The sequence below is a fragment of the Schistocerca cancellata genome, chromosome 6 (genome assembly GCF_023864275.1).
Source record: "Schistocerca cancellata isolate TAMUIC-IGC-003103 chromosome 6, iqSchCanc2.1, whole genome shotgun sequence".
NCBI classification, from domain to species: domain Eukaryota; kingdom Metazoa; phylum Arthropoda; class Insecta; order Orthoptera; family Acrididae; genus Schistocerca; species Schistocerca cancellata.
Genome location: NC_064631.1, coordinates 574,827,576 through 574,850,000, shown reverse-complemented (window position 1 = coordinate 574,850,000; position 22,425 = coordinate 574,827,576). Strand labels below are relative to the sequence as shown.

Here is a 22,425-nt window from a genome sequence, read left to right as displayed (position 1 = left end):
AAGTAAAGTGGTTAAGAACTTTTTGAGATTATTGGAAAGAATGTTTTATTAAATATGTGTTTATATTTTATACATGTATTAATGAAATTATAGCCTACATCTATCCAAATGTTTATTAGAGCATCATGTAAAATTTGAAGCAATTCGAGACTTTTTATTACAATGTTATACAGCAACTTGTCTTTATATAGTAGTATAGACTATAGTCCCTCTCTTCTTTACTTCTCTATCACATTAAACATGTCAGTGTATGTTCACTGAAAGGGAGTTAATAGGTTGAGGGAAGAGACAAGATGATGCAAATAGGACAAGATTTGCAAAATAAAATAATACTGTAAACAATGAGGAACAGTTTCCTCTCCATATCTATTGAGACAGCAAACTATGAAGCAACTTATAACAAGGTAATAAAAGTAGAATAAGTCTTAATGGTAGATTAAAAGTTTATTGTGACATCAGCTTGTATCCTAATATGTGCTCCCTGCGAACAGTACTCCAGCAGTTCGACTTTTTGAAAAGATGTACAAATCCTGATTCAGGTACCAGCATCCAACAGTTTTACTTTGTCATGAAGGTTCATTTCAATACACCTGCCACTGCAGAATGACTCAACAATACTTTTCTGTAAATTCAAGATTGGCACTGTTGTCTGAACAGTTCTACCATGGTTTAGCCACTGAAAAATGAAAGATTTTCTTGGTTCACAGCTCACAAGACAACATTGCTTTCCAAATTGTGAATGTTGTTCCTGATGTTCAACTGTTTCATGTAAGATATCATGGTGAGTCCATACAGATACATACAGCCTTCTTCTCTAATACAGCACCAAAGGTGCGCTGAGAGACAAAGAAGTTCACAATTTAATCCACAAAATTATTACATAGTCTAGTGATTTGGAACTTTAAGATACCATATTTCCTACCTCTGCTAGCCAAACACTAATGATGAACATTTAATCCATTACCAGAATTTGAACTATTTACCTATGAGACAAGCCCCACCATCTTTGTCTAAATTAGTGATCTAAACTTGGAGGAAGAGTACCCCACATTTAGTAATATGAAATGCTCATGTTCTAATAATAATAATAATAATAATAATAATAATAATAATAATAAGTATAAGTATACAGAAACTCTCACAGGATATCAGCTACTCAGTTTGTGCTTCAAGGGTGGCTAACTAGAAACAAATATGAGAATAACTGCAAATAATTGTACACTGTTTCAGCAAACGTCTCCTGTGAATCTTCCTGAGGAAATCGACTTTGGGAAGCCTATACATAATTGTTACTCACAACCGCCAACCATAAAGGGAATTTCAGATACATCAGAACCAGTGCCTCTCGTACTATGTCAGATAAGAGCTGGGAGAATTGTAGGAAGTCCATGGTGATGATTGGTTCACTGACATCAACAGGTGAATGGTGCAATAGTGCTGTACACTGATATCTGTGAGTTGTTTGCCAAGTGAAGCAAGAGTGCTGTTGTACGATAAGGAACTGATGTCGGAGCCCATATTCATTAAAAAGTTATGTTGAGTAGCGAAGCCAGGTAGGACAAAGCATCCTTGCATAATTATTATGGGAACAACGTGAGTTTTTGCTATGTGCAGATGGGGTAGGCTGAAGCATCTATTTAGATCCCCTGACGTCATTTAGGAACTTGCAAGGAGTATGACATCTGGGAACGACATGTCCAGACTAACTATGGAACCAGCATGTCAACAGCCATGGGCTGGTTGGGACAGCAGGCTGTTGCTCCACGGTGCACACAAGATGAGTGTGTGATGGTGTGTCATCAGCTGCCAGGGAGCTGTGACATCAGCCTCATGTTGTATTGAGCTGGCTTAGATGGTAACTGGTGGCACATGAGACACGGTTAGTGTGGAGCTGCACAGAGTGGCATCTTTCTGTCTGTTTAATATATTCCGATGGCGTATCAATAAGGACATGTGATCTACCAGCGTAAGATGTTTTTCTAGAGATTCAGACTAATGTGCGATCATCACTAGTTGCAACTCAGTCGGTATCTTAATGATCCGTAGGGTCCATAAGGTTGTATCCAGCATGAGAGTGTGATCAACAGTTACGCAGAAGTGATGTCAAAGTTGTGAGGGTGAGTTGTCATGGAGACGCTGCTCGTAGATAATCTCTGCAGCTGTTGTTCCAGGGTTCATGAAAGTCTCTGCAAGAGAACAGTCTTTGCTGTGCTGTACTTGTTTGCGTGTGGTGGCAACAGGGTAAGACTGCTAACTAGTGTGATCAGTTCCACCAGATAGCAGAGCAAATTAATGTATTCTGAATCATCTTCTAAAATTCCAGTTGCTTTGAAAATGCTGTCCACTGTTGCAAACAACAGAGCTGGTTGAGTGGGGTCGAACTGTGATACTTTGAGGTGTGAGGTGAACCTCAGCGTGAGGCTAAAGAGATAACTGTTATATTGTTCGGCAAAGGAGACAACGTGGCTGCCAATTACTCATGGTACAGAACTGGTTGTGATGACATGGTAAGCGGTTGCTCATATTCAATTCAGGGCATGCAAGGTACTGTAGACACTAAAGTGACATTAAAAGTTTAAACGCAGCCAAAAACTCTCAGACAAACAGAAGCTAAACGATGTCAAAGTTAGCGTAAGGAGGGCTATGCGTGAAGTGTTCAGTGAATTCGAAAGTAAAATTCTATGTACCAACTTGACAGAAAATCCTAGGAAGTTTTGGTCTTACATTAAATCAGTAAGTGGCTCGAAACAGCATATCCAGACACTCTGGGATGATGATGGCATTGAAACAGAGGATGATATGCGTAAAGCTGAAATACTAAACACCTTTTTCCAAAGCTGTTTCACAGAGGAAGACCGCACGGCAGTTCCTTCTCTAAATCCTCGCACAAACGAAAAAATGGCTGACATCGAAATAAGTGTCCAAGGAATAGAAAAGCAACTGGAATCACTCAACAGAGGAAAGTCCACTGGACCTGACGGGATACCAATTCAATTCTACACAGAGTACGCAAAAGAACTTGCCCCCCTTCTAACAGCCGTGTGCCGCAAGTCTCTAGAGGAATGGAAGGTTCAAAATGATTGGAAAAGAGCACAGGTAGTCCCAGTCTTCAAGAAGGGTCGTCGAGCAGATGCGCAAAACTATAGACCTATATCTCTGACGTCGATCTGTTGTAGAATTTTAGAACATGTTTTTTGCTCATGTATCATGTCGTTTTTGGAAACCCAGAATCTACTCTGTAGGAATCAACAAGGATTCCGGAAACAGCGATCGTGTGAGACCCAACTTGCTTTATTTGTTCATGAGACCCAGAAAATATTAGATACAGGCTCCCAGGTAGATGCTATTTTCCTTGACATCCGGAAGGCATTCGATACAGTTCTGCACTGTCGCCTGATAAACAAAGTAAGAGCCTATGGAATATCAGACCAGCTGTGTGGCTGGATTGAAGAGTTTTTAGCAAACAGAACACAGCATGTTGTTATCAATGGAGAGACGTCTACAGACGTTAAGGTAACCTCTGGCGTGCCACAGGGGAGTGTTATGGGACCATTGCTTTTCACAATATATATAAATGACCTAGAAGATAGTGTCGGAAGTTCCATGCGGCTTTTCGCGGATGATGCTGTAGTATACAGAGAAGTTGCAGCATTAGAAAATTGTAGCGAAATGTAGGAAGATCTGCAGCGGATAGGCACTTGGTGCAGGGCGTGGCAACTGACCCTTAACATAGATAAATGTAATGTATTGCAAATACATAGAAAGAAGGATCCTTTATTGTATGATTATATGATAGCGGAACAAACACTGGTAGCAGTTACTTCTGTAAAATATCTGGGAGTATGCGTGTGGAACGATTTGAAGTGGAATGATCACATAAAATTAATTGTTGGTAAGGCGGGTACCAGGTTGAGATTCATTGGGAGAGTCCTTAGAAAATGTAGTCCATCAACAAAGGAGGTGGCTTACAAAACACTCGTTCGACCTATACTTGAGTATTGCTCATCAGTGTGGGATCCGTACCAGATCGGGTTGATGGAGGAGATAGAGAAGATCCAAAGAAGAGCGGCGCGTTTCGTCACAGGGTTATTTGGTAAACATGATAGCATTACGGAGACGTTTAGCAAACTCAAGTGGCAGCCTCTGCAAGAGAGGCCCTCTGCATCGCGGTGTAGCTTGCTGTCCAGGTTTCGAGAGGATGCGTTTCTGGATGAGGTATTGAATATATTGCTTCCCCCTACTTATACCTCCCGAGGAGATCACGAATGTAAAATTAGAGAGATTCGAGCGCGCACGGAGGCTTTCAGACAGTCGTCCTTCCCGCGAACCATATGTGACTGGAACAGAAAAGGGAGGTAATGACAGTGGCACGTAAAATGCCCTCCACCACACACCGTTGGGTGGCTTGCAGAGTATAAATGTAGATGTAGATGTAGAAAATGATGTTGCAAATTTTGTTGGTTAAAAGCACTGTCTGTGGTAGCACAGATATCAAAATCCAAGAGCAGATTCATTGTTGACGAGCACTGTTGAGAGGTAGTTAGGCCAGTACTGTCTGTGGGCAAGAGGAGCAAATAGTCAATGCACACAGCTTTCATTACTGTGTTTGCATAATGACACTGCACATTCTGCACTGTAATCCTGTTGGCACGATGGACTACGTGTAATGGTCACACTGCTGCAATGTAATACAATGGACCATATTAATGTGGAGTAGTGAACTTAATGCACATTTCGTGACAGACACATGGTCACCAGTCTAGGCAGAGTTTGCCATGTTACAGCAGAAATTACATCCAATTATATTCGGTGTGGTTAAAGTAATATGTACTTCATTCACAAGAGCAACTTTACCTATGTCCATCTCAAGCATTAGTACAGAACACACTGTCTTTCCTTTTACTCTGTCCAAAGACTGTCCACTCCGCCCCAGCCAGAGATATTCGATTCTCATGTAGAGGTCGCTATCCCCGCACATTCATCTTGGGATAAGAATACATTAGAAGGTAAATTCATGTTTTCTTATATTCATGAGTCCTGAACACAAACTATGCATTGCTTCAAATTACTTTTGTACTTTTTCCACACACAGATTTCTTACACGTGTAACCTACATCGATAATCTTTTTCTTGCATTTTGACACTTGGATGACAGCCACAGTTCTTACTCACTGGTTCATCTTCATTATTTGGCCCAGTACTGATTACAGGCAGTACTTCTGTAGCATATTATTCATACAGTTGTGTTGTAGTTCTTCACTAGATTCTGCAAAACCTTCTGGTTAAGTTCAATATATTGTGAAACACTTCCCTACTGGTCACCTCCATGAAGTTGCTTTCACTGAACATATTAAAGCCTTGAGGTTCTGTATGTCCTTACGCTAATTTATTACACAATTATATAAAATCTGGAAGACATTTTGAACCATTCCTAATTTCTACACTTGAATGAAGCTTATTGAGATTGAGAACAATTTTATTTCATTGTTTGGCTTGATAAATAGACAAGCTTTGTCTTCATACTTCATCCCAGGAGTTTTATATAATTGTGCTTTTAACATCTTTTCCTTTCAAAGTTTTGGCGAAGTGTAAAAATGTGAGCAATTTATCTCCTGTCACATTCTTTTGACTTTTAAGAACTTGCCTTAAGCTTCATGACTACTAATTAGTAAACAATTTGATCTCTGGTTGATGTTTATCCTTTACCAGGTATGGAAATCAGTTGCACAGATACATGTTCTCTACATCCACTGTTAACCAAAATTTGATGCTAAGTGTGTCTGGCTTAGAAGCCATGTATTGTGTAACTCTACATCTGGATCTGGAAGGGGGGTGGGGATGGGGGTGGGGGTGGGGGTGGGGGTGGGGGTAGGGGGGTGAGCTGTCTATCAACTGCAATGTTCTGTTCTGATGGTAACAATTTTTAGTGAAACAAGTCCAAACACCAAAGCTAACATGTCTGTTTTCAGTCCCACTGATCTCTGTTCATTGATATTAATGCATAAAATTTGATGTCACTCAATCTGCTAACATTGTAAGGGAAAAAAATACCTGGTTCCTCATTTTCTGAAATCAAGTTATCAAAATTGATTCCATGGGCACAAAAAAGCCATGAGCATAAAAAAATTGCAATTAATACATCTAGTTCAGAAAGAGATAATTTATGGTGGAGGGTAAAATTTGGAAATTTGTGGTAAGAGCCTATGGGACCAAACTGCTGAGGTCATCAGTCCACAAGCTTACATACTACTTAAACTTAAACTAACTTACACTAAGGGCAACACACACACCATGCCCACGAGAGGACTCAAATCTCCGACGGAGGGGAGCCGCAAAGACCATTTCAAGGCACCTCAGACCGCGCAGTCAGAAAGAGAGAAACATATGTTGGTTCCAAGTTGCCTATACACTTCTCCCTCTGTGCATAGTTTTATGAGTTTTAGTATATTGTTAAACTTTATGCTTTTGTTGTCTTCCACATGCACTCAAGACCTGATGCAACGTCTCCCACTCTGTCCCATCATTAACAAATTTCAAATGGCCCACAAAAAATTCAGTTTCACTTCCATCAGACCCTTGCTCTCAAACTCACTGCCAATGTTCTAAACATTTCATTACTTCCTTACCACTAGCTTACAAGTAATTTTCAATACACGGATTGCCACTTAATCACAATCAAGCTCTTAATGTACAGCAAGATGCAGTAATTGGTTTAGAAGTGTACACTGTGGCATCAGGACACACTTATATGGAATACACTTGATCATTTGTGGCACACTCAGCCAGCATGGGTGCATAAAGAAATGTTAAGTGGTCAAAATGATTGCTGCCATTGTTCTACCTATACAGAGAGAAATATAAGCTATAAGTACAGCTAGAGGTCTGTATTTCCTACAGAACAGTCTATGATGAAAATAAATATATGTCACAGAATTTCAGTTTTATGGCAAAAGAGCTGTTGTTTTTGTTTTTGTTGTTGTTGTTGTTTCAAAATGGTGGATTTCACCATTTTCACACTTCTAGCACTAAATTAGTGTCTTGGAGTCTTAAGACAACTCATTAAATGAGAAGTACCAGAAAAACAATGGTCAACTTCACAGTCTCCAAGAAGGCATTTGATCCCACACTCAGACAGGAACTCTTCGGCACAAAAAAGGAATTTGGCATCAACAGAAAGACTGGAGGCCATACAGGGAAACATCATCTAACACTATTTCTAAAATAAAGTTCATTAGCAAAATTTCTTAGCCATTTGAGAGCAAAACCAAAGACAGTGGAAGGAACAGACTCTCACCATTACTATTTGACACCATCCTTGAAAAAAGGACAGGAAAAAATGATAAAGAATCAAAATTGCTATACAAAAATTAAAACAGGTTCAACATGAAATACCTGGCATCTGTGAAACAAAAAATTGCATAAAAAATTGCATGGTAACGATTGTCATAGGACAATATTCCCACAATAACAACTGTGATGGGACAAAATTGAGTATTTGGCATCACACAAACAAACAAACAAACAAACACACACACACACACACACACACACACACACACACACACACACACACACACACTTTCAACAAATAAAATTCAATGATAATGTTGTAGAGAAATATATGGAAGGGAGACACTGAGGAAATGGAAGTAGCGTACATGCTTCATGGATGTTAATGGATTCCCCTGGGATCAAAGCTACCCACTATACAGCCACTATATATGATAAGACTACTGTTAGAAGTGTTAACAGTGCTGTTCCTTTGTTTCTTTTATAGTTCAGGCACTGGTTGAGAATGGTTTAGAGTTCAGTTGAAGTTTTGATCAGGAAGTGACTAGATGGGTGAGTTGGCAATGTAAAGTCACTTACACTGTTACAAGGAAGTAAGCTTATTGAAGCTGATTGAGTACCATCTGCTGTGGCCACAGTTCCAACTACAAGAGTTTTTCAGATCCATTCCTAAGTTTTTCAGAAAAAAATGATTAATTGTTACTATCATAATACAGGATACCATATTTTATGGAATATGAGACACTAGGGACTATAAGACGCACCTTAATTATTAAGCAATTTCTTTTTTAAAAAAAATAACATTTTTATAATTACATTGCAAAGCCAGGTTAAAAATAATCTTAGTTTATAAAACTGAACTGACCTTTAATATTCCTGAAAATTTTCATCTGAACTTTCTTCTTCTACTTCATTGTCCTCTTCATGTATAAGATGGTCTTCACTGCCAGTGAGAGTGTTAATTATAACACACTTCTTGAAATATTTAACAATAATGTCTTCTCTTACTCTAGACTATGAATGTTTCATCCACTAACACACTTGTTTGATTGCACTTCATTTTAAAGCTTCCTTCGGTGTAAATTCATGTTGGGTTTTACCCATTATCCATTTATTCCATTCCTCTCTCATATACATTTAAACGGTTTATTTATCGAGACATCAAGAGGTTACAAACTGTGAATTAGAATAACAGCAAGTTCTGTATTTCCTTGTCCCAATTTCTCTTTTACAGAATTTTTCAAATGGCTACTAAACTGATCTAGCATAATAAGAGAACTCTTTTTCAATAAAGCACCTTTCCTTCTCTCCCACACTCTGTTAATCCATAATTTCATACCAGCCTTGCCCATCGAATCCTTGTCATGTATGTGAAAAACAACACGTGGCAATATTTCAAAAGGTTTAGGCATTGTTTTGCACTTGAAAATTATAACTGGATTAAGTTTAGTACTGTCAACACAACATGTAAGAACAACAGTGTAGTGCTGTTTTCATGTCCACTTGTTTTTATAGTTATAGTTTTAGCACCTTTCATGGCAACAGTTCTGTTACTCTGCACATCAAATGACAGAGGAGTTCCGTCCATATTCGCTACTTTGGCTTATTCCCAAATGCTGAATAATAAAGTGATGGAAAGGTATATTTCTATTCATGCTCTTGCGGCATTTTCTGAGATATTTTGGTTTTGGTTGACATGCTAAGTCTATGATGCTCCATAAACCTGTAGCACCAGCCAACTCCACCCTTAAAGTCTGTTAAGTTCCACTGCAGTGTCAGCTTCAGAGCATGTATTTGAATCATTTTTGTATTAATTCCAATGCCATTTTGAAAGTATCCTTGAATCTATTTCAATAGGTCATCTTCTAGATTTGGCCATTTTGCATTCAATCCTCTATTTGCACATTTAGTCTTCCTCATTTTTTTCAGTTCTTCTTTACTAGCCCGCCAATCGCAAACGGTTTTTTCTGTTAGTGAGGGCTGAAATACCGCTCAGCTGCTCTGTTTCTATGTTATTATGCATTATGCATATGCTATTACTTTCAATTTATAGCCCACATCATGTGAATATCTTTTCTTATTTTCTTTTATGAAACTAACCAGTAACAAAAATGTTGTACTGTTACTAATAATGCAAATCACTTTCAATTCAAGTTCACTGGCACAGTAAACTTCAATGAGGCAACATAGGCTAGATAGCGTTCTAGGTTTTGATGGCAGGATAGGAGGGAGACAGTGTTTGCAAGGTTGTGAATCCCTGCAACTCATGTTTGGTGCATCAGTGCACAGCTGCTGCCAATTGCATCCATTGTTGCCAGATGGAGACAGGTTTCCTGCAGCATTGAGTATATGCCCATAGTTAAAGACTGGTGGGAACTTTAAATACCGGACATACTTATATTAATTTCGAGTATAAGACGAATCTGAATTTTGAGAGGCAATTTTTTGAAGAAAAAAGTGCGTCTTATAGTCCATAAAATATGGTAAGGGAAGCATTGGTTGAGTAAAATTGGAGAGTTCAACTACTGATCTTTGAGTCAATAATGTCCTAAATCATTGATGCAGCTGTTTGAGTAGGAATAGTCTTTGGTTGCTAGATTTTCAAACATTATCCGGTTTAAGGTAAGTATGCACTGGCAGAATCTTAACCTTTGAGAGAGGACACTGATTCTTTTCTGTGTTGGAAGGATAGCAGTTAGTTGAACTGATTACAGAGAAAGATACAAATGCAGAGCTTAACGGTGAATAAATAGTTTTCTGTTGAGGGCAACTGCACCTGAAGTAATCCATGTTTCTGAAATAAATCACTTTCAGCTGTGGACAAACCTTTACAGGGACATGACCAAATACGTGATTTCAAATAACATCTTCCAGTGTACACCTACCTACAGAGTAGGAAATGTACAATCGGCATTATGATAAAAACTGATACTATCTTAATAAACCACACTCATGAGAACCAATATAAAGTACTCGTATGTACGTAAAACAGTAAGTACTGGTATGGGAAGGAGGGGAACTCAACCATCTCAAACTAAAATACAGCTACCCACAACATCATGGCGTCATACTTCAAATTGACCAGTTGAGAAACTGAAATGTTAAAAGCATGTCTTACTGATGTGTGAGTACTTCACATTGATTGTTATGAGCATGGATTATTAAGATAGGGTCAGATTTTATCATAATGAGAAATCTGTTATGTTCCTGTAAAAGTTCATATGCAGCTGAGAGTGCTTCATTTCAGAAACATGGTTTGCCAGACAGTTCAGGCCATCATGTTGTTTCACTAATAGCAAACTCAATCTAGAATACACAATGTTCCTTTTTTCTGCTGCTACTGAGGAGCTATGGAATAATAAGGAACAGTAATATTTGCAATTTTATGAAAGCGTTGCTTTGAATAACCACAAACTACTGTAACAAGTTACTTGCAATGAATATTGTCAGGCAGATACTACCACCTGAAGTGGATGACATCAGTTAATGAAATTTGTAATTGATAGTACTAAAGTGGCAGTGGCAATAACATTTTTTTTTTATAGGAAGGCCAAGTTAATATCACTGGGGAGCACAGTGGAGCTCAAAACGGTTCAAATGGCTCTGAGCACTATGGGACTTAACTTCTGAGGTCATCAGTTTCCTAGAACTTGGAACTACTTAAACCTAACTAACCTAAGGACATCACACATATCCATGCCCGAGGCAGGATTCGAACCTGCGACCGTAGTGGTCGCGCGGTTCCAGACTGTAGTGCCTAGAACCGCTCGGCCACCCCGGCCGGCGGAGCTCAAAGACAGTGAGTGTATACTTCAAAAGAAAAATAAATTCAAAAGTGCATTACTGCATTAAAATATAACTTTGACCTTATTTTTCTAGTTAGACTTAATACTAACCAGAAAGAATAAAAAATAAAAAGAATATATTTCTACCCCCTTCAAAAGAAAGGCTATAAGGTAGCACTAATAACTATAAAAGTCAGGGGCAGGAAAAGCATGAATTTACATATTGATATCAGACTAATTATGAACTCATATTCAGAAAAAAAAATCTAAAAACACACAGTCAGATACAAGTTAATAACAAAGTTCAGTAAAGAAAAAGAAAACAAAATAGACTAGGGAGGGTACATTGCTGGATTATTGCTACATTTTGATGACAGGCAAGGATGCATTCTGGCCTGAGCTGCCGGAGTTGGCAGTTATGCGTGAGGTGTGTTTGCTTGTGTGTATTATTGGTGCATGTTTCTCTTTTTCTGATGAAGGCTGTGACTGAAAGCTCTGTGTAGGAGTCTTTCAGTTGTGCCTGTCTGCAATTAATGTGTCATCTTTGATGTAATTAGCAGTCTATCTTTTCCTAAATTGTTGATTTTCCTCCCTGGTGTTTCCATGGTCTCTTTTATACCATAAAATGAGATGAATCTGATCAAAAACAGCAGTTTTTTTAAAAAAATTCTTATATTTACTGTTGTGACACTGGAATAAAAATTCAGTATCTTAATTTTACAACCTTGATAATGATATATTCATGTATTACGTTATTTTTAGTTTATAATTGCAGTTATTATTTTAAGTTGATTAATGAATGGTTTTACCTCCTCAGTTGGGGCAAATACAATCACCATTGTATTTTGTATGCAGGAAAGGAATCAGGCTTCCAGTGGAGTGAATCCAATCACTATTTTCATTTTTTAAAAACTATACTGCTGTATTTTCAATAAAATTTTACAATTTCTGGACTAAACAAATTTTACAAGCACATTAAACTTGACATTTCTGCTATAAAAACACTTGCATTTACAAAAATTGACAAACAAATACTAATTTTTAGTTATTGTATGTCATAAACAATGTGAAAAGTATTTGCTCAATATCAGAATCATCTATCCCTTAAAAAATAAATTTAGCTCGTCTTCTGGAGGACATCGAAGGGATGCAAAGAAGGGCAGCTCGTTTTGTATTATCACGTAATAGGGGGGAGAGTGTGGCAGATATGACACACAAGTTGGGATGGAAGTCATTAAAGCAAAGACGTTTTTTGTCGCGGCGAGATCTATTTACGAAATTTCAGTCACCAACTTCCTCTTCCGAACGCAAAAATATTTTGTTGAGCCCAACCCACACAGGTAGGAATGATCATCAAAATAAAATAAGAGAAATCAGAGCTTGAACAGAAAGGTTTAGGTGCTCGTTTTTCCCGTGCGCTGTTCGGGAGTGGAATGGTAGAGGGATACCGGTAGTATGATTGTGGTTCGATGAACCCTCTACCAAGCACTTAAATGTGAATTGCAGAGTAATTATGTAGATGTAGATGTAGATAATGTGGGCTCTTTCTGCCTCAGTTGCATTGTCAGTTTCTGGAAAGACAAAATAAACTTACCATCAAGAACTTTCTGTCTCAGAAATGTCATTTCATAGGTTTCATTAGAGATACTTTAAATTTTACCAATAAAAAAACCTGAACCCTTTTTCATAGGAAATTTTACTATGGGGAAATCATCTTCTTTATATTCATGCCAATCTTTATCTTTCTCCTTGTCCATTTCTTCATTTTCATTTGACTCATGCTGTTCTAGATCACTGTTAGATGTTCTGTCACTATCATTTTCATTAAGTCACTGGTAACAATTCCTTTTCCTAGAGTTAACGCGCCAAGCACGGTTTTCCTTTTGTTTCATTAGAATGAACCTGTTTCAATTGCATTTTGAAGGCTGCTGCCCAAGAAACTTCTGATGAGCTGGTGTCATGTGCATTATTATCAGTTGCTTCCCAAACCTGTGAAATGACCTTGTCAGGACAGAAAGAAAAATTCCTGCTTTTCTGAACTCAGATATTACATTTGATTTGAATGTGATAGCCGTATTTTCAAAGTTTTTTTTTCAACGACCTAGGAAATTATGATTTTGGCACCATCCTCTTTTCTTCCTTTTCCAATCATCTAGCACATTTCTCCAAGCAAGTTTTAAAGGTCTAAAAAAGGCCACATCAAGTGGCTGCACAAATAAGTAGAATTAGGTGGTAGAAGCACAAATTTAATGTCCTGTTCCTGGCACAGTTTAATCACGTTATATGACAGATGGCTCGACAGACTGTCACGTATAATCACTTTAGGTCCCTCTAATTGCCAGGCACAAGGCAGGACCATTTCAACAAACTATGATCCAAACATTGTTAGGTCAAACCAACTACTTTGATTCCTATTATAACCTGCACCAGTTATGCCCCCTTCAGTCCAAGTATCATACAGGTGTTTTGCCTTATAAACTGTGTATGGTGGGAGGAAAAAGCCTTTGGCGGCTGCTGTTATCATCACACTGATACTTGACTTAGAACTATCCACTATCCTTTCAGGATGTCTTGTGCCTAGCTTCACTATTACTTTCACTTGTCCAGGATCGTCACAAAAGTTTGTTTCGTCATAGTTCATAATGTTGGGTGGAGGGACACCATTCAAGATCAGGTTTTTAAAATACTCAGTCACTGCTTCTCGGGTAACTGCTGCCTTTGCCCTCTTCACTTTTTCGCTTATTCTAACTGTTAGTTCTTTATTTCAAACAGAAAAGATTTTACCCACTCGTGCCCAAGTCGACTGCCACGAAATCTTTTTTCAATCCTCCCTGCTCGACTGAGAAGTGCCTATACATGTACCTAACACCATTATTCCTCATAGGAAACCACCATTTTGCACAACACAATAATCCCACAATAATCCTTCAACCAGGCTTTTTTCCTCACTATTGGTTAATGCTGGTTGGTTGCCTATTGTGTATTTGTACCTTTCCTTGAGTTCATCATTTAATGTGGTATATGGAACTGCGTATTGCTCTGAAGCTTTCCAGATGCTTAATTTTCCTGATTTGACAACTTTCACCCCATTTCAAAGAAATTCTGGTTTGTAGTTATATTTCCTTGTTGGTCCCAGAATCTTTTGGTATATTCGCATGATTGGATTCACGCTACAAAAATGCAGTTTTGTAATTAGGTCTGCATGGCGACTAAGCAGTATTACCAATGAAAGAATAAATGAAACTTTATCACTTAAGACGTTCATATGCAAGCAATAATATTGCAACTTACCAGTTATACTTCGGAAGTAACAGGCACCAGCAGAAGTTTTCACACTGTTGTGTTGACTACATGAGTGTAGCACAAGAATCACACGCCTACTGACAATGGGACTTGCTGGTTGTGCGCACTCCAACATGCCACTATTGTTGATAGATTAGTCAAGAATTCACGACAATGGTCAGCTGCAATGTAATTGTTAAAATGCTACACTCAGTTATCCAAATGTGGAAAAACCGGTAAATAATTGGATTGATGCCACCTGATCAGATTAACCTCATTTTACGGTACTTAAAACATATAAAATGATATAAATGAGGATAATTCAAAAAAATACTAATGGTCGTATGCATAATGTAAACACTGCAATGGTAGTACTTACATAAGCAATATTTTGCTCAAAAAGGAGCGGTCTTAAGTAAAAAAATAGGTTGGTCATGACTGTTGGGCTATAATTAACCACAAGTTGGCTGCTTACACATATAAAAAATTTTATGTAGAGCTTTCAACAGTGAGGGGGGTGGGGGAGGGAGAGAGGGAGGGGGGGGGGGGAGAGAGGGAGAGAGAGAGAGAGAGAGAGAGAGAGAAACACCGAGGCATACTTTGGGGCAGTACACAGGCCACTCATTTCAAATACTTAGGACAAATTATTCATCCATAAGAGATTAACTTATAGGTTAATCAGAAAAGAACCAGAAAAATTTCAAAAGGCATGCAAGCTCAATTGGAATCACTACATCTAAATACCAAACAATGGAAAATCTAGGATGGAATGTAACAATATTATGAAAAGGATAGTTGCTACAGGGTGTTTCAAAAATGACCGGTATATTTGAAACGGCAATAAAAACTAAACAAGCAGTGATAGAAATACACCGTTTGTTGCAATATGCTTGGGACAACAGTACATTTTCAGGCAGACAAACTTTCGAAATTACAGTAGTAACAATTTTCAACAACAGATGGCGCTGCAGTCTGGGAAACTCTATAGTACGATATTTTCCACATATCCACCATGCGTAGCAATAATATGGCATAGTCTCTGAATGAAATTACCCGAAACCTTTGACAACGTGTCTGGCGGAATGGCTTCCCATGCAGATGAGATGTACTGCTTCAGCTGTTCAATTGTTTCTGGATTCTGGCGGTACACCTGGTCTTTCAAGTGTCCCCACAGAAAGAAGTCACAGGGGTTCATGTCTGGCGAATAGGGAGGCCAATCCATGCCGCCTCCTGTATGTTTCGGATAGCCCAAAGCAATCACACGATCATCGAAATATTCATTCAGGAAATTAAAGACGTCGGCCGTGCGATGTGGCCGGGCACCATCTTGCATAAACCACGAGGTGTTCGCAGTGTCGTCTAAGGCAGTTTGTACCGCCACAAATTCACGAAGAATCTCCAGATAGCGTGATGCAGTAATCGTTTCGGATCTGAAAAATGGGCCAATGATTCCTTTGGACGAAATGGCGGCCCACACCAGTACTTTTTGAGGATGCAGGGACGATGGGACTGCAACATGGGGCTTTTCGGTTCCCCATATGCGCCAGTTCTGTTTACTGATGAAGCCGTCCAGGTAAAAATAAGCTTCGTCAGTAAACCAAATGCTGCCCACATGCATATCGCCATCATCAATCCTGTGCACTATATCGTTAGCGAATGTCTCTCGTGCAGCAATGGTAGCGGCGCTGAGGGGTTGCCGCGTTTGAATTTTGTATGGATAGAGGTGTAAACTCTGGCGCATGAGATGATACGTGGACGTTGGCGTCATCTGGACCGCAGCTGCAACACGGCGAATGGAAACCCGAGGCCGCTGCTGGATCACCTGCTGCACTAGCTGCGCGTTGCCCTCTGTGGTTGCCGTACGCGGTCGCCCTACCTTTCCAGCACGTGCATCCGTCACGTTCCCAGTCCGTTGAAATTTTTTCAAACAGATCCTTTATTGTATCGCTTTTCGGTCCTTTGGTTACATTAAACCTCCGTTGAAAACTTTGTCTTGTTGCAACAACACTGTGTTCTAGGCGGTGGAATTCCAACACCAGAAAAATCCTCTGTTCTAAGGAATAAACCATGTTGTCTACAGCACACTTGCACGTTGTGAACAGCACACGCTTACAGCAGAAAGACGATGTACAGAATGTCGCACCCACAGACTGCGTTGTCTTCTATATCTTTCACATCACTTGCAGCGCCATCTGTTGTTGAAAATTGTAACTACTGTAATTTCGAAAGTTTGTCCGCTTGAAAATGTACTGTTGTCCCAAGCATATTGCAACAAACGGTGTATTTCTATCGCTGCTCGTTTAGTTTTTATTGCCGTTTCAAATATACCGGTCATTTTTGAAACACCCTGTACTTACTATAGTGGGATGCTGCAGATAGGCACAATAGAAAGACGGTCAGAAAGTGATCTTTCGGCCAACAAGGCCTTTTGTCAGAAACAGACAAACACACACACACACACACACACACACACACACACGACCACAGCCTCTGGCTGTTGATGCTGAGGATGTAAAACCCATAGAAAAATATGCTTTTCAGCCCAATAAATAGAGAAGGAATTTTGATTAAGGGAACAACATCAAAAATACAGAAAAACAGAGACTGAGTCATGAACACATTCAGGTAAAGACAGAATCATGGACACATACACAAAAAGAAGATTCACATTTTGTGGACTCATTCTAATAATGAGAAGCAAGAAATATTTTCAAAGGTATCGATTCAGACAAGGGAAAACAGAGTGGATCAAGTAAGTTTAAGATGACTTCAGACAACTAGGAAAGACAACAGGCGATCAAAAATATTGGGAAAAGAACAGGAATATCATCAACACAGTCAAATTCAAAAGCACAAAACAAAAGACGTAGAAAGGATATAAAGCGGCAGAAGAGAGAGAGAGAAACAATACAAGGAACACATACAGAGAATCTGGTAGAGAGGAAAACACTATCTTTACAGAGGACTTCAGGATCAAGCACTCTCTTGAACAGGAAGCTACAGGGGCTGGACAAAAATATGGAAACCCTGTGAGAAATATATGCTTGAACATAAATGCAGATGCTAGCCAAGTCTGCCGCTGGCGCCACTGTATTTGATGACAAATGGCCCCTGTGCAGTGCCTTCAATACAAAGATAGTGTCATTTGCAGTCAGAACAGTCTTCTGTGTAACTGTGAGTTCATTACATCACAAGTGAATTCAAATGAGGGTAATTTGTTGGTGCTCATATGGTGGTTTCTTTTGCAACCAAGGTTGCATAAATGTTTGGTGTTTCAAGAGACAACATATTGAAGATTCGTACTGCATACAGGAAAAGTGGAAAACAACCATCTGCTAAGTCACAATGTGAATGACAGTGCGTGCTGAGTGACTGCGAGTCATTGCAGAGGACTGTGACAAAAAAATAAGAGGACAAAAGCTGTGAATGTCACTGAAGAACTGATTACTGCACTCACCAACCCTGTCAGCACCAAAACAAAATGAATGGAGCTCCATAAGTAGGGAATTGCAGGACAAGCTAGAATTCCAAAGCCACACTTGTAAATGCCCATAAGAGGAAAAAGTGATCCTGGAGCATGTCCGCCGCTCGTGGTCTCGCGGTAGTGTTCTCGCTTCCCGAGCACGGGGTCCCGGGTTCGATTCCCGGCGGGGTCAGGGATTTTCACCTGCCTCGAGATGACTGGGTGTTTGTGTTGTCCTCATCATTTCATCATCATTCAGGAAAGTGGCGAAATTGGACTGAGCAAAGGTTGGGAAATTGTACGGGCGCTGATAACCACGCAGTTGAGCGCCCCACAAACCAAACATCATCATCATCAAAGTGATCCTGGAGCAATGGGAAAAAGTCATTCAGTCAGATAAGTCTTGTTTCACATTACTTCCAACTTCTGGCTGAGTTTATGTCTGCCATTTGCCATCCCAAGCTTACGATGCAGACTGCTCGCTGTCAAGAGTGAAAAATGGCATAGGTTCAATGATGATTTGGACAGCAGTAACGTAGTATTCCGTGGGCTCCATTGTTACACAGCAGGATTGTATTACTGCCAAGGATTATGTGACCATTTTCGCTAATAGGTCTAGCCAGTGGTAAAATATTTGTTCCTCAATGGTGATGCTATGTAATAGGTGAAGGGCTGCTGTTCACACAGCCTGCATTGTCCAGGTTTGGTTTTGTGAGCCCAAGGATGAATGGCTGAGCTACCTTGGCTCCGCAGTCATCACACCACAGTATTTTTGAGCCGTGGTCTACTTTGGCGAGAATGGTGCATGATCACTATCCACCCCCATCATTATTATGTGAACTTGCCACTGTTTGGAAGGAAGAATGGTACTAGATGACCTTGAAAACCATACAGAACTTGTATTTATCCATTCTGAGATGACTGGAAGGTGTTTTGAATGCCAACAGTTTTCCTACACCATTGTGCTTTTGATGTTTCCATATTTTTGTCATCCCCTGTGTCATAAATATTAACAATTGCACTAATATTGAACAACTTGTACAGAAACCAGACTGCAGTTATAAGAGCCGAAGAACATGAAATGGAAGCAGTAGTTGAGAATAATTATGGGAGGGAGCGTACCATCTTCTAGGGGAACAGCTCCTTGACACCTGTAATGCAAGACAAAGACAAGCTGGCAGTGGTTCCATGATGCTCTGGGGAACATTCATGTGGGCGTCCATGGGTCCAGTGGAGCTCATGCAAGGTACCATAATGGCCAGAGAGTATCGTACACTGGTTGCAGACCATGTACATCCTTTCAAGACCATTATGTTTCCTGATGACAGTGGCATTTTTAACATGAAAATGCACTGTGTTACAAGGCCAGAAGCATGATGGAGTGGTTCGAGGAACACAGTGATGAGTTCCAATTGATGTGCTGGCCACCCAATTCACCAGATCTGAGCCCAATCAAAACAAATTTGTGATGTGACTGAACATGGCATCAGGGCTCAGCACCCCCCACCAGCCCATCCCCTCCCTGGAATTTCGTGACTTGTGTGTGCAGATGTGGTGCCAACTCCCTTCAGCAACCTATTGAGGCCTCATTGCGTCCATGCCATGGCTTGTCACCACTATTATCTGTGCCGAAGGTGGACATACCGGCTATTAAGTAGGTGATCATAATGCTCTGGTTGATCAGTGTATAATTAGGAAACTGTTATTCATCCACTGTCTTCACTGTTTCACTGACCTTAACGTACTAAAAAGCTGTTGATTTCTCGCTGTGTATTTTATACTCGCGTTCTTAAACTCCTGATTTAATCAGCTTTAGTTTCTTATGTAGTTTTCACTCAGGATAAGATAGATGTTACCTTTCTTCTAACCCTTTTCAGTATACATACATGTTTTTATATCTGTTGAATGTAACTTAATTAACATTTATCTTGAAAAGTGAGATTCCTGCATGACTATATAAAATATGGCTGTATTAATAGAAATAAGACACAACAAGAGTACTCCTGTGTAACATATATAATCAAGTTTTCCATATACTTGCGATTCATCTTGATTCCTTTGAAACTAAATTAGGGTTTTACAAATGAATGCAAGATCCTTCCATATTCTTATGTAAGCTACATCAAATGTTGCATTCACTACAATGATATCATGATGGGATCTTCGGTAGTTTTATTTTGAGTAAAATGTATTACATGTAAGTACCCACAATGAGCTAATACAATTTTATTACAGCTCACTGCCCATCCCTTGAATATTGGACACCCACTTCTTCCACATTCTTGAAATGATGTTGGATTCTGCAGAATACTTCACATTCTTAGATAAATGTTTCTGAGATTTCTTTACTACATGCAATGAATAAAGCTCTGAAGGCGGACAACATAACATGTGACACAATGTTTTGAAAACAAATCACATATAATGAAACTACATGCAGAGTAAGTTTGGGAGTAATAAGGGCTGCACCATACCTTATTGTAAGGGAATGTATCACTAGCAACTCCATCCAGAAGATACCGAATATCAGCCAGCAACTGATCCTTTTGCAGCACTTTCAAGTGTGATGCGCCAGGTGCAACAACAGTACGCCTTCTTACAGCCTGCTGTCTCATATGCAGCACCCACAGCCTGTGTTATAAAACACACGGTAGAGAGAGAGAGAGAGAGAGAGAGAGTGTGTGTGTGTGTCTGTGTGTGTGTGTGTGTGTGTGTGTGTGTGCGTGTGCGTGTGCGTGTGGTGGGAGCATACTTGTTCATCATGTAATACAAGTAAAAAGATATAGTAATGTAATAAGCTCTCAAATTTCAAAAAGACACTATATCACCATCAAGAATTGTAATTGAAATAATGATGACCAGAAATAACAGCAGTTCATGATAAAAAGAACTGAGTACCACAGTTCCATTTTGAAATGCTGAAATTAAGCACACTAAACAACACAAAAATTGGCTGGCAGAAATAGCAGTCAAGATGAACTCATACACTGATAGGTGCAAATGAAATGTAACATACGTTTTCCAGTTAACACTGTAGATAAGAGGCAAAATTGCTTATATATTATGAAAAAAATGATCCTCTCAATATTATAGACTGGGTTCTAGAGAATACAAAAATTTAAATTTTCTGAAGATGTAGCAAAAAGTTCATTATGGTGGTGTGTTACATGTTTATTTTAGGTTAGATTGCATTTATCTCTCAGTGTGGCAGATACATTCATTTGTTTCAACTATTACACAAGTCTGCACAACAGCATGAACCAAATATCCTTCATATGAATCAAACAATGGAAAATCCAGGTTGGAATGTAACAATATTGGAGAAGGGAAGTTGCTACTCACCACATAGCGGAGATGCTGAGTCGCGATAGGCACAACAAAAAGATGGACACAATTATGGCTTTCGGCCATTAAGGCCTTTGTCAGTAATACACACACACACACACACACACACACAAATGCAACTTGCACACATGTCTGCAGTCTCAGACACCTGAAACCACATCAGTTTCAGAGACTGTAGATGTGTGTGCAAGTTGCATTTGTGTGAATGTGTGTCTATTGCTGACAAAGGCCTTAATGGCCAAAACTATAATTTGTGAATCCTATCGCGACTCAACATCTCCACTATATGGTGAGTAGCAACTTTGCTTTTCTAATATCCTTCATATGGCATCATACAGTTAATAATCCACAATAGATGTGATTTATGTAGGCTAGAAATCAAACTGGGAGAGTTTTAGCAGTGAAAATAATAAAACTGAGGGCAACCTGTAAACTTATTGTCTGCAACTTCCGACAGTAGCCCATCTATATGGTATGGATCTGATGTGGAGCTTGTGACTTCTGAAAGGTATTGGATGTATAATTACTGACTGTGTAAAATCTTGGAAGGCCTGCAATCACCACCGCAGTTGACTTCCATTGCTACAGAGATCACTGCTATTCTAGAACATTCTAGAAAGTTGCACAATTTGACAACTGCAGCAACTGTCAGGTGTCATTGACAACGTGGTTGGGATTTCACACAGGTTCTGGTAAGCACAGAGGAGAGTCAGTGATGGAACCTTGCTAAGAGCAGACCTACATCTTCTGAGTATGCAGCAGACAGATAATGATTTCAGTGAGTTCTATTTAACTGTCAAGGATAGTGTTTTATTTTTCATTTGATCTCTGAGCTTGTTTAGATACATATTCATGAAGTCTCAAGTGACCCATTAATAATGTGACAATTACTGAGGAGAAAACAGATGAGACAAGTATTAGAACAGATGTTACACAATGGTGCTACTTGTCACCAAAGCTTTTCAATACTTATGCTGAGAAATCTATAGACAAATCATTAAAAAAAAAATAAAAGGTATAATAGTACAAGGAGAAGATATGCAGATGATTGTGCAGAGTGGGCAACAATCAGAGAAAGTACTACAATTTATGATTAAGATGGTCCTAAAAGTGGAAAAAACCTTATGGAATAGGATAAATGCACTAAAAAACTAAGTGCTGAGAATCAGCAAAATTCACGGTTCTTCCAAAGTATTATTGAAAGGAAATCTCTTTGAAAAAAAAAAAAAAAAGAAAGGTAGGTACTGTGCAAATTTGTTG

The 22,425-nt window shown here is 39.2% G+C and overlaps 1 protein-coding gene across 2 annotated transcripts in view; it reads right to left on the bottom strand.

Annotated features, from left to right (window-relative positions):
• LOC126190679 (gamma-tubulin complex component 6) overlaps positions 1-22,425 on the bottom strand; it is a 253,518-nt gene that overhangs the window by 153,412 nt on the left and 77,681 nt on the right. For both annotated transcript variants that reach the window (XM_049931130.1, XM_049931129.1), the window contains exon 7: positions 20,295-20,451. In XM_049931130.1, coding sequence (XP_049787087.1) covers positions 20,295-20,451 — 157 coding nt within the window. The remainder of the gene's footprint in view (positions 1-20,294; positions 20,452-22,425) is intronic.